At 51.9% G+C, this 19,721-nt stretch overlaps 11 protein-coding genes across 11 annotated transcripts; 5 read left to right on the top strand and 6 right to left on the bottom strand.

Moving 5' to 3' along the window:
- Positions 1 to 417: 417 nt before the first annotated feature.
- Z519_08728 (uncharacterized protein) lies at positions 418 to 1,572 on the top strand (the record flags this gene model as incomplete). Its single annotated transcript, XM_016766456.1, has 1 exon — positions 418 to 1,572. The coding sequence occupies one exon, from the start codon at positions 418 to 420 to the stop codon at positions 1,570 to 1,572; it is 1,155 nt and encodes a 384-aa protein (XP_016617614.1).
- Positions 1,573 to 2,306: 734 nt separating this feature from the next.
- Z519_08729 (uncharacterized protein) lies at positions 2,307 to 3,161 on the top strand (the record flags this gene model as incomplete). Its single annotated transcript, XM_016766457.1, has 1 exon — positions 2,307 to 3,161. The coding sequence occupies one exon, from the start codon at positions 2,307 to 2,309 to the stop codon at positions 3,159 to 3,161; it is 855 nt and encodes a 284-aa protein (XP_016617615.1).
- Positions 3,162 to 3,497: 336 nt separating this feature from the next.
- Positions 3,498 to 5,429, top strand: Z519_08730 (uncharacterized protein; the record flags this gene model as incomplete). Its single annotated transcript, XM_016766458.1, has 1 exon — positions 3,498 to 5,429. One exon carries the CDS (start codon positions 3,498 to 3,500, stop codon positions 5,427 to 5,429), a length of 1,932 nt encoding a protein of 643 aa, XP_016617616.1.
- Positions 5,430 to 6,188: 759 nt separating this feature from the next.
- Positions 6,189 to 8,007, bottom strand: Z519_08731 (uncharacterized protein; the record flags this gene model as incomplete). Its single annotated transcript, XM_016766459.1, has 4 exons — positions 6,189 to 6,704; positions 6,799 to 7,115; positions 7,253 to 7,857; positions 7,913 to 8,007. 4 exons carry the CDS (start codon positions 8,005 to 8,007, stop codon positions 6,189 to 6,191), a joined length of 1,533 nt encoding a protein of 510 aa, XP_016617617.1.
- A 30-nt stretch (positions 8,008 to 8,037) lies between these two features.
- Z519_08732 (uncharacterized protein) lies at positions 8,038 to 9,229 on the bottom strand (the record flags this gene model as incomplete). Its single annotated transcript, XM_016766460.1, has 4 exons — positions 8,038 to 8,527; positions 8,590 to 8,759; positions 8,843 to 8,900; positions 8,967 to 9,229. The coding sequence occupies 4 exons, from the start codon at positions 9,227 to 9,229 to the stop codon at positions 8,038 to 8,040; spliced, it is 981 nt and encodes a 326-aa protein (XP_016617618.1).
- A 265-nt stretch (positions 9,230 to 9,494) lies between these two features.
- Z519_08733 (uncharacterized protein) lies at positions 9,495 to 10,367 on the bottom strand (the record flags this gene model as incomplete). Its single annotated transcript, XM_016766461.1, has 2 exons — positions 9,495 to 9,899; positions 10,134 to 10,367. 2 exons carry the CDS (start codon positions 10,365 to 10,367, stop codon positions 9,495 to 9,497), a joined length of 639 nt encoding a protein of 212 aa, XP_016617619.1.
- A 295-nt stretch (positions 10,368 to 10,662) lies between these two features.
- Positions 10,663 to 11,298, bottom strand: Z519_08734 (uncharacterized protein; the record flags this gene model as incomplete). The annotated part of the gene is made up of 1 exon (XM_016766462.1): positions 10,663 to 11,298. One exon carries the CDS (start codon positions 11,296 to 11,298, stop codon positions 10,663 to 10,665), a length of 636 nt encoding a protein of 211 aa, XP_016617620.1.
- Positions 11,299 to 11,315: 17 nt separating this feature from the next.
- Z519_08735 (uncharacterized protein) lies at positions 11,316 to 11,600 on the bottom strand (the record flags this gene model as incomplete). The annotated part of the gene is made up of 1 exon (XM_016766463.1): positions 11,316 to 11,600. The coding sequence occupies one exon, from the start codon at positions 11,598 to 11,600 to the stop codon at positions 11,316 to 11,318; it is 285 nt and encodes a 94-aa protein (XP_016617621.1).
- A 1,198-nt stretch (positions 11,601 to 12,798) lies between these two features.
- Positions 12,799 to 14,510, top strand: Z519_08736 (uncharacterized protein; the record flags this gene model as incomplete). Its single annotated transcript, XM_016766464.1, has 4 exons — positions 12,799 to 12,861; positions 12,918 to 12,965; positions 13,025 to 14,253; positions 14,309 to 14,510. The coding sequence occupies 4 exons, from the start codon at positions 12,799 to 12,801 to the stop codon at positions 14,508 to 14,510; spliced, it is 1,542 nt and encodes a 513-aa protein (XP_016617622.1).
- A 717-nt stretch (positions 14,511 to 15,227) lies between these two features.
- On the top strand, positions 15,228 to 16,034 carry Z519_08737 (uncharacterized protein; the record flags this gene model as incomplete). The annotated part of the gene is made up of 1 exon (XM_016766465.1): positions 15,228 to 16,034. One exon carries the CDS (start codon positions 15,228 to 15,230, stop codon positions 16,032 to 16,034), a length of 807 nt encoding a protein of 268 aa, XP_016617623.1.
- Positions 16,035 to 17,945: 1,911 nt separating this feature from the next.
- Positions 17,946 to 19,499, bottom strand: Z519_08738 (uncharacterized protein; the record flags this gene model as incomplete). The annotated part of the gene is made up of 1 exon (XM_016766466.1): positions 17,946 to 19,499. The coding sequence occupies one exon, from the start codon at positions 19,497 to 19,499 to the stop codon at positions 17,946 to 17,948; it is 1,554 nt and encodes a 517-aa protein (XP_016617624.1).
- Between the last annotated feature and the right edge of the window lie 222 nt (positions 19,500 to 19,721).

Genomic DNA, 19,721 nt, shown 5'->3' on the forward strand with positions numbered 1-19,721 from the left:
CTGCGACCCGCCAATAAAACTCATCCCCTGCTGGTACCTGTCCTGGAGTCATGTTCGTCATGCTTTGGCTTTGCGCTTTTGTCCTCGCCAAACCCTGGCTCTGGGTCAAGCTATTCCACCCTCGTCGGGACCTGGCTCGCATACACCTGTATTGACTAACTCTGGCTAAGTACTGCTTGCAGCAACAACAGCACCAGCACTGGCACCGGCACCAGAAGTAACACCAGTTTCTTCCCCCGCCGCAACCGATGTGCCAATTTAATCTCGCCTTGTCTCCCTTGGGACCATATCCACTATCAACTTGGCCCTTGCCACAAACTCCGTTTGTCCCCTCGATCGGGAAGTAGATATGGACTGTCGAGATCACTCAATTCTCTGAATGCTCTGAATTCTCTGTCTGCCAACACCACCCTGATCATGGATGCCTATCAGCAATACAACTGCTCTCTTCCGGAGGCGACCTCCAATCCTGCCCTCTCCGCCACCGTGTCTTATTATTTTGTCCGACCCAACAAAGTCGTCAAACCGAGCAGCCGGAATAGCAGCCCACGGACTTTGGGAAGAAGGAAAACGATGACTGCTGCCTCTACCTCGTCCAGAACCCGCTCTGTTGTCGACCATCTCCGCTCTAGTACGCAATGGCAGCAGCACTCAGATACGCCTCGCTCTCGACCCGTCAGCTGGCATCCGAACTCTCTCGAGGCCCTGAATTTCACTTTCAACTCTGTTCCCAACGAGCAAGACCTGTCTACATGGAATATCGCAACGGCTCAGGTCAACGGCCTCGTCACGCCTATCTCCTATCCGTCCATGAGCGAGCCTCAACTTCCAGAGCCTTTCACGCCGCTCGATGAGCTGCCTGTTCAAGACCCGAGCTTGGTCCTCGAAGGTCAACCTTTCCCCGAAGAACAAATGTGGCTGAGCCAAGGCCAAGTCAAGCCCGAACCAAACTTCCTTCCGCTCTATTCTCAACAACCTTTCCCACAGCCGCTTTGGGGTTTGAATCAGGCTGTGATGGCACCGAATGTAACAACAGCACCGCCTTCCCCAGACTGCCGTCCCCTGCAGAACCTTGGGCTTGACACCTTGTCTCTTGACACCAACCACTCGACCTCCCAAGTTGACTCGGAGGAACTGATCGGCATGGGGTTGTATGATTCACCTGCCGAGGTCCAATCATCATGCCTGCTCTTCAGTGGGTCTGCGGGCTCAGGGAGAAAGGGATTGAAGCTAGAGGAGTCATTTGAACCGGTCGAACGGGAAGAGGAAGAGGAAGAGGAAGAGGAAGAGGAAGAGGAAGAGGAAGAGGAAGAGGAAGAAAATGACACCGAGGACGCCGAAGAGGACGAAACCGGCCAACCAGGGGTTCAGCAGGAGGACGAGGAGGATGATGATGATGATTCGGTGTGGGGTTATTCTGGCACCGCCGAGTATGAAAGCCGGTCCATCGCGGACCATCTGACCTTTGGCATGCAAGCACAGCCTGACTCTCTGGCAATCAAATATCTTTCGACGCTAAGGCAGCTGAACAGCGCCTATTACCCGTCCGGGCATTCTTACGGTTGGGCTTGACAATCACGACTTGATGACATTTATGACGAGTCATTTGGCAACAGGTGGACTTTGGAGGCAAATTTTGCAGCGTTCACAAAATGTTCTTATAGCCATGATACCCCCCCTGTGACGACCTAGAAGAGGATCACCAGGCCTATGTACGAGCTAGATTACTAGGAATTTTGAAGAAATCATGTATTAGTTGACACCATCTACTGAAGGCATGTGCCATGGGGACCGCAAGAAGGCAAGCTCAGGGCATTGTTCTAGCCTTGTACCTCAACAACCAAGTTCAGTTTGTCTATCATGCAGATGGTTCGTCGAGGAATGCACTTGATTGCCAGCCAATGAGTGGAAGGCACATTTCCATGCCCCATATTGACCCACTGCTCCTCGCTCATTGGCTGGGTGCGTCTGTGTCACGTGCGAATTCCCAACACCACATCAACTCGGATCTCCTTCTCCCTACAAGTACATCCACCACTTGACGGACTCTTCCCCGGGAGGATCAACCAGAGACCGTTGAGCAAACGGCCGCATGAAGCCCGCGTCCTGCTATTGACCGCTTCAGTATGCGCCCTCCCTGTCGTTTCGATATCACCGCTGTCTCAGCAATTCCTGAATGACCACGCCCTGATCCGTTCAAACCTTTCCCCTTCTCTCCAGTGCCGGCCGTGATCCGAGGACCGGATCTCTCACCGCGAAATTTTCACCAGCCCTCCGCGTCTGCTGCGGTCCCAACGTTCAGCACCATGATCTTGCAATTTCCACCTTGGCGACACGACTCTGAATTAGCTATGGTCCGAGACTGGTTCTTCCCCAACCATGCGAAACAGGAAGTGTTTTCCTCCACCATTGGGTCTGACTCTTCGCGAGACATAAGGCAGCGTGCGATTGACCGGGTCAATCTCTGGCTGTTCAAAGCCGGTCAGCTGCCCCCGGCGATGGTAGCCACCGCCAGCTTGACCGAGGCTTTAATCCACGATGAACGCAGGAGGTCATCATCAGGGACGGCCATATCTGACTCGGCCATGCAGAGCATCTATGCCATGGCATTTGCGAGGTTTGTCAATGGATTCGTTGACCGTGATGTCGCCCGTTCATATGCCGCCGAGATGGCTCGGGACGATACTCCTGAGGGAGAAGACGTGACTCGATTTTCAGCAAGCGCCGCCAAGGGTGAAAGCTCCATGTACGCTCATGCCGCCACGATTGGGATGCCGCAGACATTTGTTGATCTCCGCCATCAAGTCACACACGCTGACATTCCCAATCTGATGTATCTGAGACAAATGACGGAGCAGGCTTTGGGCTGGATGTGGGAGAGGTGGTGGGTCAAGAATGTGACTGGCCGACCAGAACGTGCATTGAGGGAGCTAGAAGACAGGCGACGGGTTTCACGAAGAGCAAGAGATGCCAGAGAATCAACCCAGAAAGGCTCTCGTAACATGATGTTCCAGAACGACCCCGATAGCGACGGTCAGGGTGTGTCAACGGAGGCGACATTGGTTGCGTGCACGTCGCAGAATGAACCTGAGCTCTCCTCGACAGCAAGAAGTAGATATGTGGCCAAACGCAAGGCTGCAGCTTTAGATGACGATAATTAGACGAGATGCCCACCGCCCGTGATGTTCATTTCCGGAATTCTCGCATTTGTGATGTGTTTGGCTATTGCTGGTAGTGGATGGGATGGATGAGAAACCCATCCCAAGTCGCCAAGCCTTTTCGAGATACGCCGGTGCGAAGTTGGTACATGATGCATTTACTGGTCCTCGTCATCCAAAACGCAGCCTTGTCATGATCACGTCCGCCGTTCGCCTCCTCTTCGAATATTTGGCAAAGAGTGAACGGCTTTCCACTATCCCTGATGGGAAAGCATCTGCCCAATTTGTGGCTCCTCTGCATCTTCCTGTCCCTCCCCTTCTCGCATCCTCCAGTTCGACATGAACAACCTCCCGGTTAGGGCAAACGAGAGCCCGTTCGACGACGTCCCCTCTGACAACCAGAGCACCTCATACCCGACCCAGACCAAGATCATCTCGACCCTTGCTTTACTGCTCCTGGGATATTATGCCTTGTCCTTCTTCGACGCCTGGCCCTCGACCATCAAAAGAGCCATCTACGAGTTCGTCGTGTACATGACCCCTTCGCCTGTGATCTACGCCATGCAGTACAGCATGGTTCGCCTGGGCCATCTGAGGCCGGAGGAAGCAAAATTCAAGAGAGTCAACTTCGGAGACATGGTTGCCAAACAGGAGGCGTTCAAGATGATCCTGGGACAACCGCAGTTGCCCCTTGCACTTCGAAAGGTTAGGAGTCTGTCCGGTTCATACATGTCTTTGAGCCACGAGACTGGCCCTCCTGGTTTGGGCAACTGGGACAACTCCTGCTATCAAAACAGTGTGCTACAGGGATTGGCCTCCTTACCGGCTTTCATCGAGTATTTGGAGAAGAGCCTGGAATGTTGTGACCGATACGATATTCCTGCAGCCACCCATCGAGCCCTGGTGACCTTTCTGGAGCAGTTATCAGATTCGGGCTCGCGGACCACCGTTCTCTGGACGCCGAGGGTCCTCAAATCTATGGACAGCTGGCAGCAGCAGGATGCCCAGGAGTATTTCTCACGTGTTCTCGACGCGGTCGAAAAGGAGGCCAATCAATACGCCAACAAGTTGAAACGCGCTACAATAGCCGGTCTAGAATGTCTCAGGGCAGTTGGAAAATCGGATTCCATCACAGATGCGTCTGTGGAAGAGCAGGGCTCGGGAGGGTCATGGACCAGGAGGATTGGCGGTCTCCCAGCAGCAAATTTGAGGGAATGCGGAATGCGGAATCCTGTCGACGGAATGACTGCACAGAGCCTTGAATGCAGGACTTGTGGCTTCACTGAGGGTCTGTCCCTAACACAATTCAACTGCCTGACCCTGAACCTGGGATTGCAGGGCGCTTGCGATGTTGAGAGATTGCTCAATGAATATACAGCACCAGAAGAAGTTGAAGGGGTCGAATGTGAGAATTGCACAAAGCTGGCCCATGGCGAGACGGAATCGTCAGAAGACGAGGAAATGCGGTCCGAGGGATCCCATACCAAGCCAAAGAAGAAGAAAAGGCCAATGTTACGGACCAAAGCAAAGCAGATCACCGTCGGACGCTTACCTAGAGACCTGGTTCTTCACATCAACCGAAGCATTTTCGATAACTACGGAAACCAGCTGAAGAATACCGCTCACGTCCGAGTTCCCGTGAGATTGGATTTCTTACGCAGATGGTGTGCCCCCCTAGACCAAAACGATGAGTCGGTCGAAGCTGTGTACGAGCTGAAGTGCGTTGTGACGCATTATGGCAGTCATCATGATGGTCACTACGTTGCCTTGGGGAAACGAGATAAAGATTGGTATTCCTTCAACGACGAGCGGGTTACCAGGATTTCAGAAGAGGAAGTACTCGCTAGGGGCAATGGGTTCATGCTATTCTACGAGGCTGTTAGCTCGCCACCGCCTTCTCGGTCAGAAGTGGAAGTAGCAATGGAGAAGGACTCTGTCACCACGATCCTTGAGGGAGACCCCCCTCAGATGCACGATGACCCTGATCAAGGGCAGATTGTCGAACCAGAGGAGCGGTCAAGCAGACTGTTTGACGATGACGAAATGGCAGAGTCAGAATCAGACATGGCTCCCTCTAGTGGGATGTCTCAAGATTCGGACTCTGCCTCTTCGAAGAGCAGCTCGCCCGTCCAGGCGCACACGGGAGAGTCGGAGACGCCGGACGGGGCGGTGGTATTCCCTATCATGAACCTGAAGACCGCGGGCGACGTATCCAGTCATGTCGTGCAAGACCCATCTGCCGGAGGGACGCCTGCTGTGTCGGTCTCATGAACAGAGCAGAGCGCAGCAGACTAGGACAGCCGGATCACCTAGCAAGTTTCTGGCACCAAAAAAAGGAGTTATGACTTTACGAACAGGACTTAAAATATGATACCCAATGAATGAATGAACGAATGAGTCGAGCGACGCACGCATTTGCGCATACTATGGGAGGTGCTGGCATATACCTACCTAGGGTAGCAGCATTAGTACTATTTACAGACACCTACCTGGGGAGGTGGTGATATAGTTACCTATGTAGTAGTATTATTCTAGATGACCTTTTCATTTCGTAGTATCGCCTCGATTCAGTCCAGTCCGGCCCCAGACCGCGGAAAGCCCTTGGTAGAAACTAACCTTACCTATGTACCTCTTCGGTCTTACAGGTATCTATGCACAGGAGAGATCGCGTCGGGAAGTAAACATCCAACCAGCCAACCATATAGTGTCGCTTGGATGGACAAGGGGGAATGCTATTATAGATGAGATCATTGGCCGGGTACCCTGTACATATGTAGGAAACCTAGTTGCCTTGCCAGACGTATAATACTGTGTGTGTTTTGATATACCTAGGTTTTGACATAGCTTCTAGAACAGGTGATATGGAGGTGGAGGCGGGGCTGGACTCGTAACTAGACCTATCTACAAGTACAGTACGAGGTATGCGGAGTAGTTGTTCTTGGATTGCCCCCTGGTCCATAGCCCACAGGAGGACTCAGGACTCCGAGGATCTTTTCCACCTCGCTCCTCCTCCTCTAGAGACATGGCTTCTCAGGCCCGACCCAGACCAACGGACCAGGTCTCCGCCGTGAACGTCAGGTCGCCCTTTCGTCTCATGGCCTCGGGGTCGACGTAGATGCGGACGCCGGGAACGTCCCTGCCGACAATGAAGACGCGGAAGAGGACGTAGATCGCCTCCGCCGCCGAAGGAGGAGGCGGAGGAGAGTCCTCGCGTCGTGCCGTCGAGAGATTCTGCATGCGCTGATACTGGAACTTCCTTATGAAGAATGGGCGGCCGCACGGCCCTATCGTGGACTTGGCTTCGATGTAGTAGATGGGCCGCTTTTCTGCCTCGCCGTCACGGGCGAGATAGCCCTGGTCGATCAGCAGAGCGGTGAGCGCGCTCGAGGCGTCGTCGTACGTGATGTCCGCGGTCTCGCGACCCAGCCAGCCGTCCATGCGCCCGTACCGCGGATGCGCCCGGACGTATTTCCGGATCATGCTCTGCCTGTTCGCATCGCTAAATCCAGGGAGGGCAGGGTCGAGGTTGGACAGGAGCTCGAAGACCTTTGACGAACGAAGTGAGGGGAAATGCCAGTTTCTGTTGAGCCCGGGGATATAGGCAGGTTGGGAAAGGAGGGGGGAAAGGGGAGGGACTCACGAAAAGCTCACTGGCCGCTCTGACCTTGTGATGGCGCTCTCGCAGCGACGCGGATCTGAACCGGCGGTCGTCAAGAGGGTACTGATCAGCTGAGATATCCGAGTCGAGGGGCAAGCTGTCGAGCAATTGTGACATGTCGAACGATCCGATACTGGGGAACGGCGTGGTCCTGGCTTTGGTGATCATGTTGTCCAGAAGAGCTACATATCCTGCGTCCTCGTCCAACGCAAGCATGTCCACCATGTCAGGCGTCGCATCGCGGTGAGCTGTCCTCTCATCGCCAATTCTTCGCGGAGATGGCGGCAATGGCGAGGAGCCTGTAGCAGCTGATCGGTGCTGTGAATGATTATAAACGACTCCAGAGATGGCCCGAGAGTGGGACGATTGAGCGGATATTGTCGTTGCGACAAATGGAGAAGTCGAAGATATCAATGTATTGCTGCCCTCATTGGACGCAGTAGGCGTGAATCGTATTTCTCAGTCGTGGGAGGCCTCGACTGTTTGGGCCTGCTCTCCAGCCTCCTCGCCTCATCGTCGCGATCGGACGGCCAGGTTTGTTCTTCATCTTCATCTTGCTCGGATTCTTCAGCCCCACTTTCATGATCCGCTGGATCGGGGTCTACGGCAATACCTTGGTCGTCGACAATACCCGTGCGAGGAATTTCCATAATTCCAGCTTCCTCCAGTATCCAATTAACAGTCGACAGTTTGGCATTCAAAATTTTCGTGACAACCAGGACACGTTCTAGCTCATTGTTTTCTCGGATTTGCGTGTCGAAGTGAGTCATCACCCATTCGAAAAGCCGCGGTAGCAGCTTGGGAAGGTAGCAAAAGTCCTGGCTTCTTGGGTTTCTGGGGACATATATTCGAAGTCCCAACTCGTCCTCACGAATGTGAAGTTCGCTCCTTTCGAGTTCGACCGGTCGTTCTCGTCCACCCTGGGATAAACCTAGCAAGGAAGAGATCCCATCCGTCTCATAGACTCGAGCATTCCGAAAGAGGCCTTGGACAGAACGGTCGTTCTCCGATACACGAGGGCTGTTGTAGTGGGCGGCTATCCTGTGTCCATGGTCAAAAGTGTGGCTCTCATGGCTCTTCCTCTTCCACAACTCACCGAAAAAGCCCTTCAGCTTTCCGGCAAATATCTCGATCTCGGTCGGCGATGAGGTCAGGTTCACCGCCGTCGACTCGGGAAATCTCCTTGACCATGTTGGAGAGATATCGGTTCTCCAGACCGGTTCAGGCAAAGAATGGTTTCAGCAGCCTAACCTCGTCCAAGCTGAAGTCAAGGAGGTTTGCTTTGCCAGCGAACGAATCTCCAAGACGTTGACGGTCCACGCTTCCAAAGTGGGCCGTAGATGTCCACAAGGCGACTTGTCCGTTAGAATACTTGACCGGAAAGACTCGACTGTCCGGAATTCTCCTCGATGAGGCGGCTGAAGTGTTGGAGGACAGGAGCAATGTCAATGCCCACAACGTCTCCTTGACTTCTTTTACAGATGCTTGTCTGGTGCCTTTCTCAATTAGTTCGTCTAGCATCATATCAAAGCTTAATTCCGAAACCCCAAGCACAGTTACGAAGAAATCTTTCAAGTCTTCATAATGATCGTTGAGAGTCGTCCGGTCTCTTATCGTTGTTGCGCTCGCCCACAAATACTCAAAGATCTTACACCATTTGTGGCATCCACTTACATTCACGTAGATCAAGGCATCGTCGTCGATGGATTCCCTGGGATGTTGTTAGCGAGACTTCAGTGCTTTAGGCCTGCAACAGGAGCGAGCTAATCTGACCTGAGCTTTTGAACATTATCGACATTGGTTTGGCCGATCAACTCATTGATAAGGGTATATAAGCTGTTGATTTGATCGAAATCCGTGCAACCAGAGGTCTTGAGATGCTTGAGCTCGTCCACAAGATGCGTCCAGGAGCAACTCGGGGGTTCCAATGTGGTTCTGAAGAACTGCTCAAGCGAATTATCCCCGGATATTTGGTCTGCATATCCTGAGGTCCATCCCACAGGCACTGGCTAGGTCGGGCCCATACAGCACGTTGGTTACGGCCCTCTGGGATCAAAATGGCTGACTTCTCTTCGAATAATTTCCTGAAAGCCATTAGCACCTGACAGCTAAAAGATGGGATATACATCCCTCTTAGGACTTTCACACACCTGATCTCACTTTCCGGGATCCGAACATTCTGAAGGCCGGCCTGAATGCGGCTATAGACTCCATAGAGTCTCGGGCTGTTCGTGACAGTTTCGGCAGATTTATTTGCATCTACAATGGATTCCAGAATTGACACATAAAAGTGCAACTCGTCATCTCGTTCGACCCCGAAATGTGTGCACAGAAATTCCCATGTATTGGACTCAGCGTCATCACTCGGCGGAAGCGGCAGCTCCAAGAATGGGAAATACTCGGAATCAGCCATGTAGCGTGCTTGCGAACGTTCGAGGGAGGCGGTGGGTAAGTATGTCAACTCAAGCGGACATCTTACGGCCTCCTCTGCAAAGGACTTCCATGCGGCGCATTTCTTCTACAGCTGATCTTGTGGATGCGATCTTTCGACCTTCAGTCGACCAGAAACGGCGAACTACCGGCAAGAAGACTTCTGGACGGTGTTGTTGGAGATAGCAGGTGGTGTCGGTCAAGGATGCTGATTCGTTACCTGGATCGCGGATTAGCTTTGGAAGCAGCTAGATGTCGAGGTACTTGTTGAGGAAGCCGTTCCAGGTCAAGGGATGCCCTGGTGGACTTTCAGGGATGTCTTCTTGATAAATTCGATGCAAGGTTGGAACAGAAAGCCCTGGCGTGCCATCGCCAGGCTTTGGGCCGGGTGGCGTAGCTTTCAGCAGTTTCTTTACGCCGTAGTCGCTGTTGTCGGCTTTGTATACATCTACCTTCCTCGGGAAAAGAGCCTCTTCTCCCTCTGAGCAAACATATATACGGCTGAAAGCGAGCGGCACAACGACACTCTCGTGCTTCTGGGTCAGATACAGGTACTCCAGATGTTTTCGAGAGGTCTGGAGGCTGACATTGGCCGTGCTTGCAGAGGAACGATAGCGTTCAAATATTGCGTTTCGAACATGATCGGTTGATGCCTTTGTTGCACCAAGACAATCAAATAGGATCTTTCTGGCAGAGTTTGCGATCGATTAAGTTGAGTCCTAGGTCTCTCGGAATTTGGACGCCAGCGCTGCTTGCATAGTAAGTCGGACCCTGATTGGCAGATATCCATTGACCGCTCTGCAACGGTATAAGACGCATTGCTTTCACCTCCACCTTCAAGCCGTCCTACCCTTCGGAGAAGGGATGCGCAAGCAACTTTGAAGCACGGGAAAGCCAATCCTCATCTTTGAGGTCCTCATCCTTGAACGCGGCAATTCAAGGTCTGCCTCAGCTCGCGCCACAAGGTCTTCCATGTAAACCACTTCAAGTCCATAACAACGCAAAATCTCAAGGTCATTGAAACTGTATGCGGGAGATAGATAACAAAATGGGACAATATCGTCCCACAGCAGGTTGCCGTCCTCATCTTTCTCCTCGGGATCCAGATTCCCGAGCGACATGATGAGTCCCAGAGGCCCCTCGTTGCGAGAACGTATCACTGGAGTAGATTCTAGAAGGGTTTGGATTTTGTCAACAAGTCGCTTCCGAAAAGGTTGAAAATTAGCATTTAAAGGATCTGGGAAGTATCTCATCCACCGGTACGTTAGAGCAGGATGATCGCAAAAGTCCCGAACTGCTTTGACGCAAAGATGTGCGATGCCATCGAGAAGCCCTAGATTCCGAGGGGACGCTGTAATAACGTCTTGTCGATTCGCTTGGGTGACGAAGTCAGCTTGGATGAGAAACTAGCTTTTATTAGTCCAAGTTCACGTCGAAATTGGGAAACAGAGCATACGAAAAACGCAACCGTGCAAGTGGCAGCAACGCAAATGCATCCTGGGATTGCACCAGAGGGGTTGAATCAGGAGCCAGTGGGAAGGCAAGGACAATCTCAGATTTGGAGTATTTCTTCTGCACCAGTTCTTCTGCTGAATATTCTCTGTTGGTATTTTCCTCAAGGCCAGTAGTAATATACCTCGTAACATGGTAGGTTCTTGAGATTTGCTCGGACCGGTCAGCGGTGATGGTTTTCATTGTGATTGTTGCTTTGGAACCATGAGCGGAATTCTCGAGGAAATGAACAACTTCTTCGGTCACGTTCTGGTCGTCATCATAAAACTTGAGATTAATCTTCCGGATATCTTTTAGAATGAGAAGAAAAGTGTCCTGAAGCTCGTGGAAGTGGGCGGATATCATTTCCCGCTGACTTGCAAGAAAAGCGGCATCGCCAGAATCGTGCAGGAACAAGGTGACTCTTGAAAGTACATCTGGGAGAATCTGTTCAGGTTCATGCCAGGTGGGCGAAATTATACCCATTCCAGTGTCACCCTTTCGATGTTGAAAATAAAAGGAAAAGTCTCCAGAGTGGATGAGGTTTTTCCATGCGACCATGAAGACCAATTTGAACCCTATCCCTTTCTCTCCAACGTAACCTTGAGCACCTGTTTTAGTGCTCTACCCACGCTGCAGATGGCCTTGAGGTTTTCGGGTGTGAAACCATCTTCATTGCATTCAACCACGATCTTCCAGGGATAGATGTGGAAAGATATGAAAGGCATGTCATGGGTCTTGGTGTATTTGTTATCATCCGCATTCTGGAGCAATTCGAACACAAAACGAGCATTGCTCATGTAGAGTTTTTGGCCAACCTGATCAACAATGGCTGAGCCAGCCTGATCAACAATGTCAGCCATTGTTTGCTAAAGAGCGTGAGTTCCAGTGCGTGACAACCGTTGAAGCAATCAAGCTATCTTTTACCTTCAGCGCATTGCTCACTTCTGCGCGAAGAGCCAGGTCGGGAATCTGGCTGAGGGTCTCTCCGGTAAGATGCCCATGCTTCTTCTTAATTCCCTCTACTAGGTTTTGAGCCTTCTTTTTGTCTGAAGTCTCATAAAAACGCAATGCGACGGAAGAGTCCCAAACAAAGGTCCTTTGTTTCTATCGGCTAGTCAAGCCGAAGATGATTTGCATCGATAAAGTAGGTGAAGGTCAAATGCATAAACTAATCGAACATGCTGCTTACCTTCGTTGATAATAGCGGCGGAGGTCTGAGTATTGAGTGGCTTTACCAAAGGTTGGCACTAGGTGGGCCATGGTGGACTGTGTGTTGCTCCTGCATTGGCGCCTGTCTCATATCTCATTGTGGCTAATGACCCCTAAACTACTCGGTACAGCATCGCGGCATTGACCAAAGACATAGGGTTGCATGGTTCGAAATTGCCATGTTTAGAGCGGTCATGAAAGTGGCAGTCGAATTGCGGCCACTGCAACGCCCGTTATCCACCTCATACTCAGTACGGAGTACTCACATCCACCAGGTTTGACTCAGATCCCTGCCAATCCGAAGCTGTCGGACCCTTTGACACGCATCAGGTGTCATTGAGGACCAGGCATCAGCAGCCTGGGACAGTAGGCAAGACATGGTAAGGTAGATAATGTGCAAAGCGTGCAGAGAAAACTTCATGAATTACAGTCTTGGAGTGACATTTGACAAGTTGGGGAGTGGATGAGAAGAAAGCTCCCATGGTGTTAAATTACCGGAATAGGTTTGCGCAGGAGGTTGCTGGGAGTGGTTTGCCGAAAAGGGGCTGATTAGTCATCACGCCATCCATTCTGCATTACATAAGCCTGCTTGGCGGAGAGAGGAACGGAGGGGGGGGCGAGCGGGCTCGGCGGGTACTCTGAAGCTGGTTTGTGCAAGGTATAGTCCCTATGTGTCGTCATTATTGGACAAGGCGTCTGGTGGCATTGGCACCTTTGCTCGTCTCAAATCTGGCTAAACTTTGAACACGGGTCGCCTGCTGTTGCTGGCCTTGGACTGTACCAGTAATGAAGTCCTAGAGAATATCGTCACCTCGATCATTCCTTTTCATCCCTCTCCTACTCTCCGTCATGTCGGCCTCAAGGGATGCCCCGCAAGTGAGCAGAAGGATCAGCGAGTGTCTGCCCGATGATGTGTGTATAGCCGCACAAGCTGAGATGTTATGACGCTGACAGCGACTCTCCCAAAGCTCCAGGATGGTTCTAGCAGCGAGGATGACTACAACAGAAAGATAGAAGTGAGTTTGATAGTATCTCGATGGTGACCCGCAGCCCCTAACACGTCCTTTCCCCCCAGGTTGTCTTCGACAATGAAGTTGCCCGCCGACGCAAATCCTCCACAGTGCTTGCGGAAACTCCTGCAGTCGAGAAACCTAAGAGAATCCAGGCCGAACGCACGAAATCGCAGTGCCTGGTTCACAAACTGGTCGAGAAAAGCTCATTGGGTCAACAGCCCAAAGTCGAGTCAAAGCTGGAACAGATCGACGAAATAGAGCCGGGTTCGAGGTCAGATGTCAATGGACAGAATTTGAGTAAAGAGGAGATCCGCGCGACAGAATCCCGCCTGCTCACGAAAAAACAATTGAGTGACATGGCCATGAGTGTGAGGACCATGGCCAAGAGGTTGGGTAATCTCAAGGTGAAACTCAGGGTGCGGGCCATCTTCCTGCTCACCAAGATATACGACAAGACATTGATTACCAAAACACGAGAGGTGACAAGATGGCTGCTTTCCAAGGACAGATCTGTACCTTATATTGTGTACGTGGAGGACAATTTGAAGGACAGCCCGTTGTTCGATGCCGAGGGTCTATTTGCTGAGGATCCTTCCTTTCGAGAGCGTCTGAGGTATTGGGATGCCGACCTGGCCCGGAGGCACCCCCACACCTTCGACTTCGTTGTGACATTGGGCGGTGATGGGACAGTGCTTTATGCGAGCTGGCTGTTCCAGAGAGTGGTGCCGCCTGTGCTATCCTTTGCGCTCGGTTCATTGGGATTTCTTACAAAGTTTGATTTCGACAATTATCAGCATATACTCTCACAGGCTCTTAAGGATGGCGTGACGATTAGTTTGAGATTGCGGTTCGAGGGCACTGTTATGCGATCCAACAAGCGAGCCGACGATGCCGAATGCCGGGACATTGTGGAAGAGCTGATTGGAGAGGAAGCTGATGATCGAAATACTCATAGACCGGACCGGACGTTTGAGATTCTCAACGATATCGTGGTCGATAGGGGCCCAAATCCGACAATGTCGACCATTGAACTTTTCGGAGACGAAGAACACCTTACAACCGTCCAAGCTGACGGAATTTGCGTTGCAACTCCCACTGGATCTACTGCCTACAACCTTGCTGCTGGAGGTTCACTATGTCACCCAGAGAATCCCGTTATTCTGGTCACAGCAATCTGTGCACATACTCTGTCATTCCGACCTATCATACTTCCTGATACTATCGTTCTTCGACTGGGAGTGCCCTTTGATGCCAGGTCGAATTCGTGGGCAAGTTTTGACGGGCGGGAGAGGTACGGATTCGCCGCTTGTCCCTGTGAGATGGACGTTTTGCTGACTACACTCCAGAATTGAACTATTTCCGGGCGACTATGTGACCATCTCGGCCTCTAGGTATCCATTTGCTAACGTCATGCCACCTGGACGCCGAAGCGAGGATTGGGTTAACAGTATTTCAAGGACTTTACAATGGAATTCCAGACAACGACAGAAGGCGTATCATGAATGGGACGGGGAGAAGACAGCGAAAGAAGCACCGGCAAAGAACTGATGACCTTAAGAACAGCTTAATCCAAGGTTCGAGAGGGCTCGGTGCTCTTGTGGATAGACCCAACATATGATTACGTTAATTGCGCTGATGGGCCACCCTCAGGCTTCAGTGCCGCAGCGGAGTGTAGAGGAACTCTCGCTTGAAAAGGACTGGCAACGGGAGGGGATGAGAGCCGTCCTGAGGAGCCCATCTGAGTGTGGTGACCCAAGGCTTGAATCTTATGCCACAATTTTTGTTTGGGGGGAGGGGAATTCTGAGACCAGAGTCACAAAACCCTCTTGATCGAGTCGCCATATCATAAGATATCATATATATCATGGTGGGAACGTGCCTGCGTGAGCAGAATTGATAGACTCTCACGATGATGACCAGTGATAGAAGGGGTTATAATATCGGGCTTGCGATCATGATGGTGCATCTTACCGAAGATTTAGCTTCTTTCTGCCATTTCCCAGACGTTCAGGCAGTAAATACCCAGGTATATAGATCATATTACTCCTTCGTGGCAAATTGAATATTGACTGTTGAGAGGTGTTGGTTGTGTTGTTAAACTTCTGGAATCGCAGCCTCGGCGGTCGCTTGCAACAACATCCATTTTCGGCCTCTCGACAATATCATCCTCCCATTGTTCGCTTCCATACACATCCAACTCCCTGGCCACAAGTCATAAGCAATATAGTCCATCGGCGCTGCTTCAACCGCAATCACCCGCGCGCCATGGCTGCTATCCCGCCAGCCCTTTCAAACTACCCGCCTTCGCATACCGGCTCCCCTTCACGACATCTTCCCCAATACTCTGGCTCGTCCAGCATCGCCGGGACTCCTCTCCCAGACCGCACATCTGGCACTCCCACTAGCATTACTTCGATCTCAACCCTACGTTACCCTTCAACGCGCAAAACCATTTACGACCGCAACCTCAACCGTTCTCGGAATGCCGAACTGTCGAGAGCCAGTTTCGCCTACCTGTTCATGGAAATGGTCGCGTACGCGCATAAGAGGGTGAAGGGCATACAGGATTTTGAGAAGAGACTGAACGAGCAGGGCTATCCGTTGGGTTTGAAGCTACTGGATCTGCTACTCTATCGAGCGTCGCCAATAGGGGGGTCGAGTTCATCAAGTGGAGGATCGTCGAGTAGCGGCTCTGGGTCAGGTGCAAGTCGACCGCTACGGCTACTCCCTCTCTTGACACTGTTGACAACAAAGCTCTATCCACTACTATTCTCCCGTCCCGCTGACTCCCTCGAGCAATCCACAACCAATCCGGGGGAATATATGATTATAGACAACACGCCCCTCACCAACCAATACATCTCGGTCCCCAAGGAAATGTCCCAGTTGAGTGTGGCAGCGTACATTGCGGGAATCATCGAGGGGGTATGTGACGGTGCGGGATTTTCTTGCAAGGCAAGTGCGCATAACACCGGGACGGACGTCTGGCCGAACCGGACGGTGTTTCTGATCAAGTTCGACGAAAGCGTGATGGAACGGGAGAGGGAGTTGGAGAGGCAGGGTGTTAAGTGAGAGGGGATATCCAGGCCCGGGATTACCGCAATACTTCACGGGCACGAATGCTACCAAAGAAGAAATGTGACGCATGAATCTGGATGAGAAGTGACCCAATGGATAGACCGAAGAAGGAAGAAAATGCTCAAAGCGAATTGCGGGATGGGCTCCAGATTGTTGCCTATCACTATCCGCAATCGATGATTAAGCAAACAGCTCCAGCTCGAGGCACACGGTGTCGTAAACCGAAAGCTGCTGTCTTCGAAGCTCTTCAACAGCCTGACGATGCCTGATCCCATTGATGTCGCTGCCAGACGCCGCTTGTCTACAGAAGACTATACCAGCTCTACACCCAGCACTCCAATATCATGGTCCATTTCTAACCATTCCGTTTCAAACGTCGGCAAATTCGACTTTCTTCCGATACTCACAACAACTTCTGTCCGCGGGGCTACGGCTCAAATTCAGCTATTCTGTCAGTTTGCACCGAGTCATCGTGTGAGCCTTTGGTGGGGAATGGCCAAATGGGATATTCAATCTCGAATATATCTATGCACCCGGAATCTCCTTCCTACTTGCGGCTGCCTTGAGGCTGCGGAGGAGGAGTCTGAGGCCGAATGGGATCGAGTTTAGAAATACCTGTCAAAGATCTGTCAGTATGTACTCACTACTGCGGAACTAGATCTGGAGGAAGCAGGATAGGGGATTTCATACCGCGACATTCACCAACACCAGCTGGAGCCGACGGATCTACTACCAGGGAAATGAACGGCCTTGAACCCGCGCAGAGACAGAGGACAGCATGTGCTCGATCATCCAGTGTCAGTGGCGGTGTCGATAGTCTTGGACTCGTGCTCGCATGGAGCACGGCAGACGCCTGGTCTAGGTCGCCTGGTGGCGTAGTCAACGCCCTTGAATCGACGGCCGTGGAATAGGCTCCTACAGTTCAAACTCAAACAATGAGCTTCCCTCCATTTTCTCGTGAACCACAGGAAAAGAGTCATGCAGGATTCGAGCAAGTTTCACCTGATATGACCATTTTTGATTTGTTTTTTCCCCCCTGGCCGGAGTTATCAAAAATGTTCAGTCTTTTGACATATACTGTATCAACTCGCTGCGGATTCTGTCGACTTTCGGGGACCTGTCCCCTTTTTCTTTTCCTTTTTGGTCGGTCGGCCGTGTGGTCCTTGAGCTACGACGATACTAGAGTAAGGATAGCGGGGAAGCAAAGGAGAGGGAATGGAAGAAAAGCAGAACAAGTAAGGCCTGGGAGGAAGGGAGGGGAGGAACAGATCTTTTATATATCCCGGAGGTGATGGAGATGGAGATGTGGTAAACGAGACTTGTTCGTTTGCTGCGTCGCATCGTGTCAATACCCCCAGCTCAGCGCCGGGAGGTGACTGGGATCCTGTGAGACAAAATGAGACGAGATGAGTGAGAGCAAGAGAAACAACGTGGAAGAGGGAGAGGCTATGAGAGACTCTGAGAGACTCTGACGAGGTTTAGTGACGAGCATTGGTTTGCCGGGCGAACTACAGTGGCAAGCCCATGCAAGTATACGGGCAGACGGACAGACAGACAATCAATCAATCAATCAACCAGCTCTGGTCATTATTCGCGTCTTTTCAATCGACGCACTCATATATACAGAGTAGGTGCTATCGAGAATAATAGTACTTGGTAGAACTGTGATCGCTCGCATGTGGACACTCAAAGGGCCGAGGAAGGGAAGTTGTGCAGGATTAATCTTTGAGATCACGTTCGTCGTCAAGACATTCGGGAGCTTGTGGGCAGATTGCTCCTCTCTTCTCCTCTCTGCTCTTGCACCCCGTCAGGCCGCTCATGGACGATCCATTGCACTCCTCGAGCATCAACGAGCCAAAACGGGCAACGATGCATCCATCTGTCATCGTGCCGCCACACGCCTTCTCAGGCTTTGGCAGGATTTTCGCGTCTGTAGTGCTCCCGATCTCGTGCGTCTCGCTCGTACAAATGCTCTTTCTTCCGTCGTCGAGGAGACCGCGAGCGGGAGCGAGAGCGCGATCTGGATCGAGAATATGATCGCTTCCGCCGGTCTCTGTCCCGGTCTCTGTCGCCTTGACGATCACGTTGTCTGTCTCGAGGCCGATAGCTGTCTCCGTCTTTGTTCCCATCTCCGTCCCAATCCCGGTCGCGTCGCTGAGCGACAACGCTTGCATTTGCACCCGTCGGACCGGTCCGTCCACCTCCGCGGTCATTATCGGGTAAGAACCGCTCGTCCAAACCTCTCGTATCAAAGTCTCCTGTCTTTGCTCCGAGCCCTCCGCCGCCACTGCCTTTCCATCTCTTGACCTCCTCTCCAAACCTGCCCGTATCCTCTCCCTTCAGGTCCGTGTATCTCGTCCTCCCCTTCTTTCCCAGTTTTGTCATGTCTCTCAGTCGCATGTACTCGGGTAAAGTAGACTTATCGGCGACCTGATCCTCGAATCTTGCCCCCATCACATCTCTCCTCTTCAGCAACTCCGCCGTCTCGTCGCCTTGAAAAAATGCGCCTTTGTGATGATATCGCGCCAGAAATGCTGTTTCAGAACGGCCTTCCTCGCGCTCCTGTTTCTGTTTTTCGAGGTACGCTTTATCTTCTTTCTCCCGTTCCTGCGCCGTCAAATTGCGCCGTCGTTCGATTTCTTCGATCTCCTTTTCCCGCGCGATCAGTGCCTCGCGATCTCGCTTCAGCCGCTTTAGTTCTCGAAGCTTCCAAGCCGCGTATTCAGCTTCCGGATCGAGACCGTCAGTGTCGTCCACCATGGATTCGGGCACTAGCTCGTCATCGTCATCCCATGCCTTTTTACCTTGGGCACGGGCTAGAGCATCGCGTTCCAGCTTGTCTTTGATCAAAAGCTCGGCTTGGGCGAGACGGCGAGTTTGAGTGTCCACGTCCTGATCTGGTATTGTGCCATTCGTAGCCGCTTCAGGACGGCCGTCGGGGGCTTGAGTGGGAGGTTTTCGATCAGACTTCTTGATGAATGTCGGGCGCTGGAATTTTCGCCGAGGCACTTCTTCTTCGGACGAAGTCTCTTCCTCTTCCTCTTCTTCTTCTTCTTCTTCTCCTGAAGACTCCACTTCTGACTCCTCCTCTTCCTCGGATTCTTCTCCTGTGTACTCTTGCTTTACCGGAAGTTGCCTGGTCGGAGGGAGTATACCCTTAACTGGCGGTTTTGGTGCTCCCGTCGTACCAACCTTGGCACTCTCCTCCTCGTCCGTAACAAAACCTTCCTCGTCTTCCTCCTCACTTTCCTCTTTTCTCGATAGTTGGGCCTTTGCTGGCTGCGGTCTGGTGGTTTGTGGCTTCTTCTGGGGCGGTGGCCGCTGCTGTTCCTCCTCTGATTCTTCATCCTCGTCAGACGATTCCTGTTCCGCAACTGGTTTGCCAGGACGATACCTTGCAACGGGTCTCGCAGGGTTTGCAGTCATCCGCTTTGCGGGGTTAGGCACAGGTGGCGGCATTTTGAGGGCGGTGTTCTGGATGTCCAGGTAGATTAGGACACGCAGTGACTCAGCAGACCCCTGAGACTGGAAAGAGCCGCTATCAAACCGGAGACCTGCTCTGCGATAAAGAATATAGATGCTCTACCATCAAGAACGCATGATGCCTGACGTCGCGGTACGATGGGGCACATGATTCTCTTCACCTACGTTGGGGTAAATGAGCCAGAGTGCAATTCTGGT

This window comes from Cladophialophora bantiana, assembly GCF_000835475.1.
Source record: "Cladophialophora bantiana CBS 173.52 unplaced genomic scaffold supercont1.13, whole genome shotgun sequence".
Classification (NCBI taxonomy): domain Eukaryota; kingdom Fungi; phylum Ascomycota; class Eurotiomycetes; order Chaetothyriales; family Herpotrichiellaceae; genus Cladophialophora; species Cladophialophora bantiana.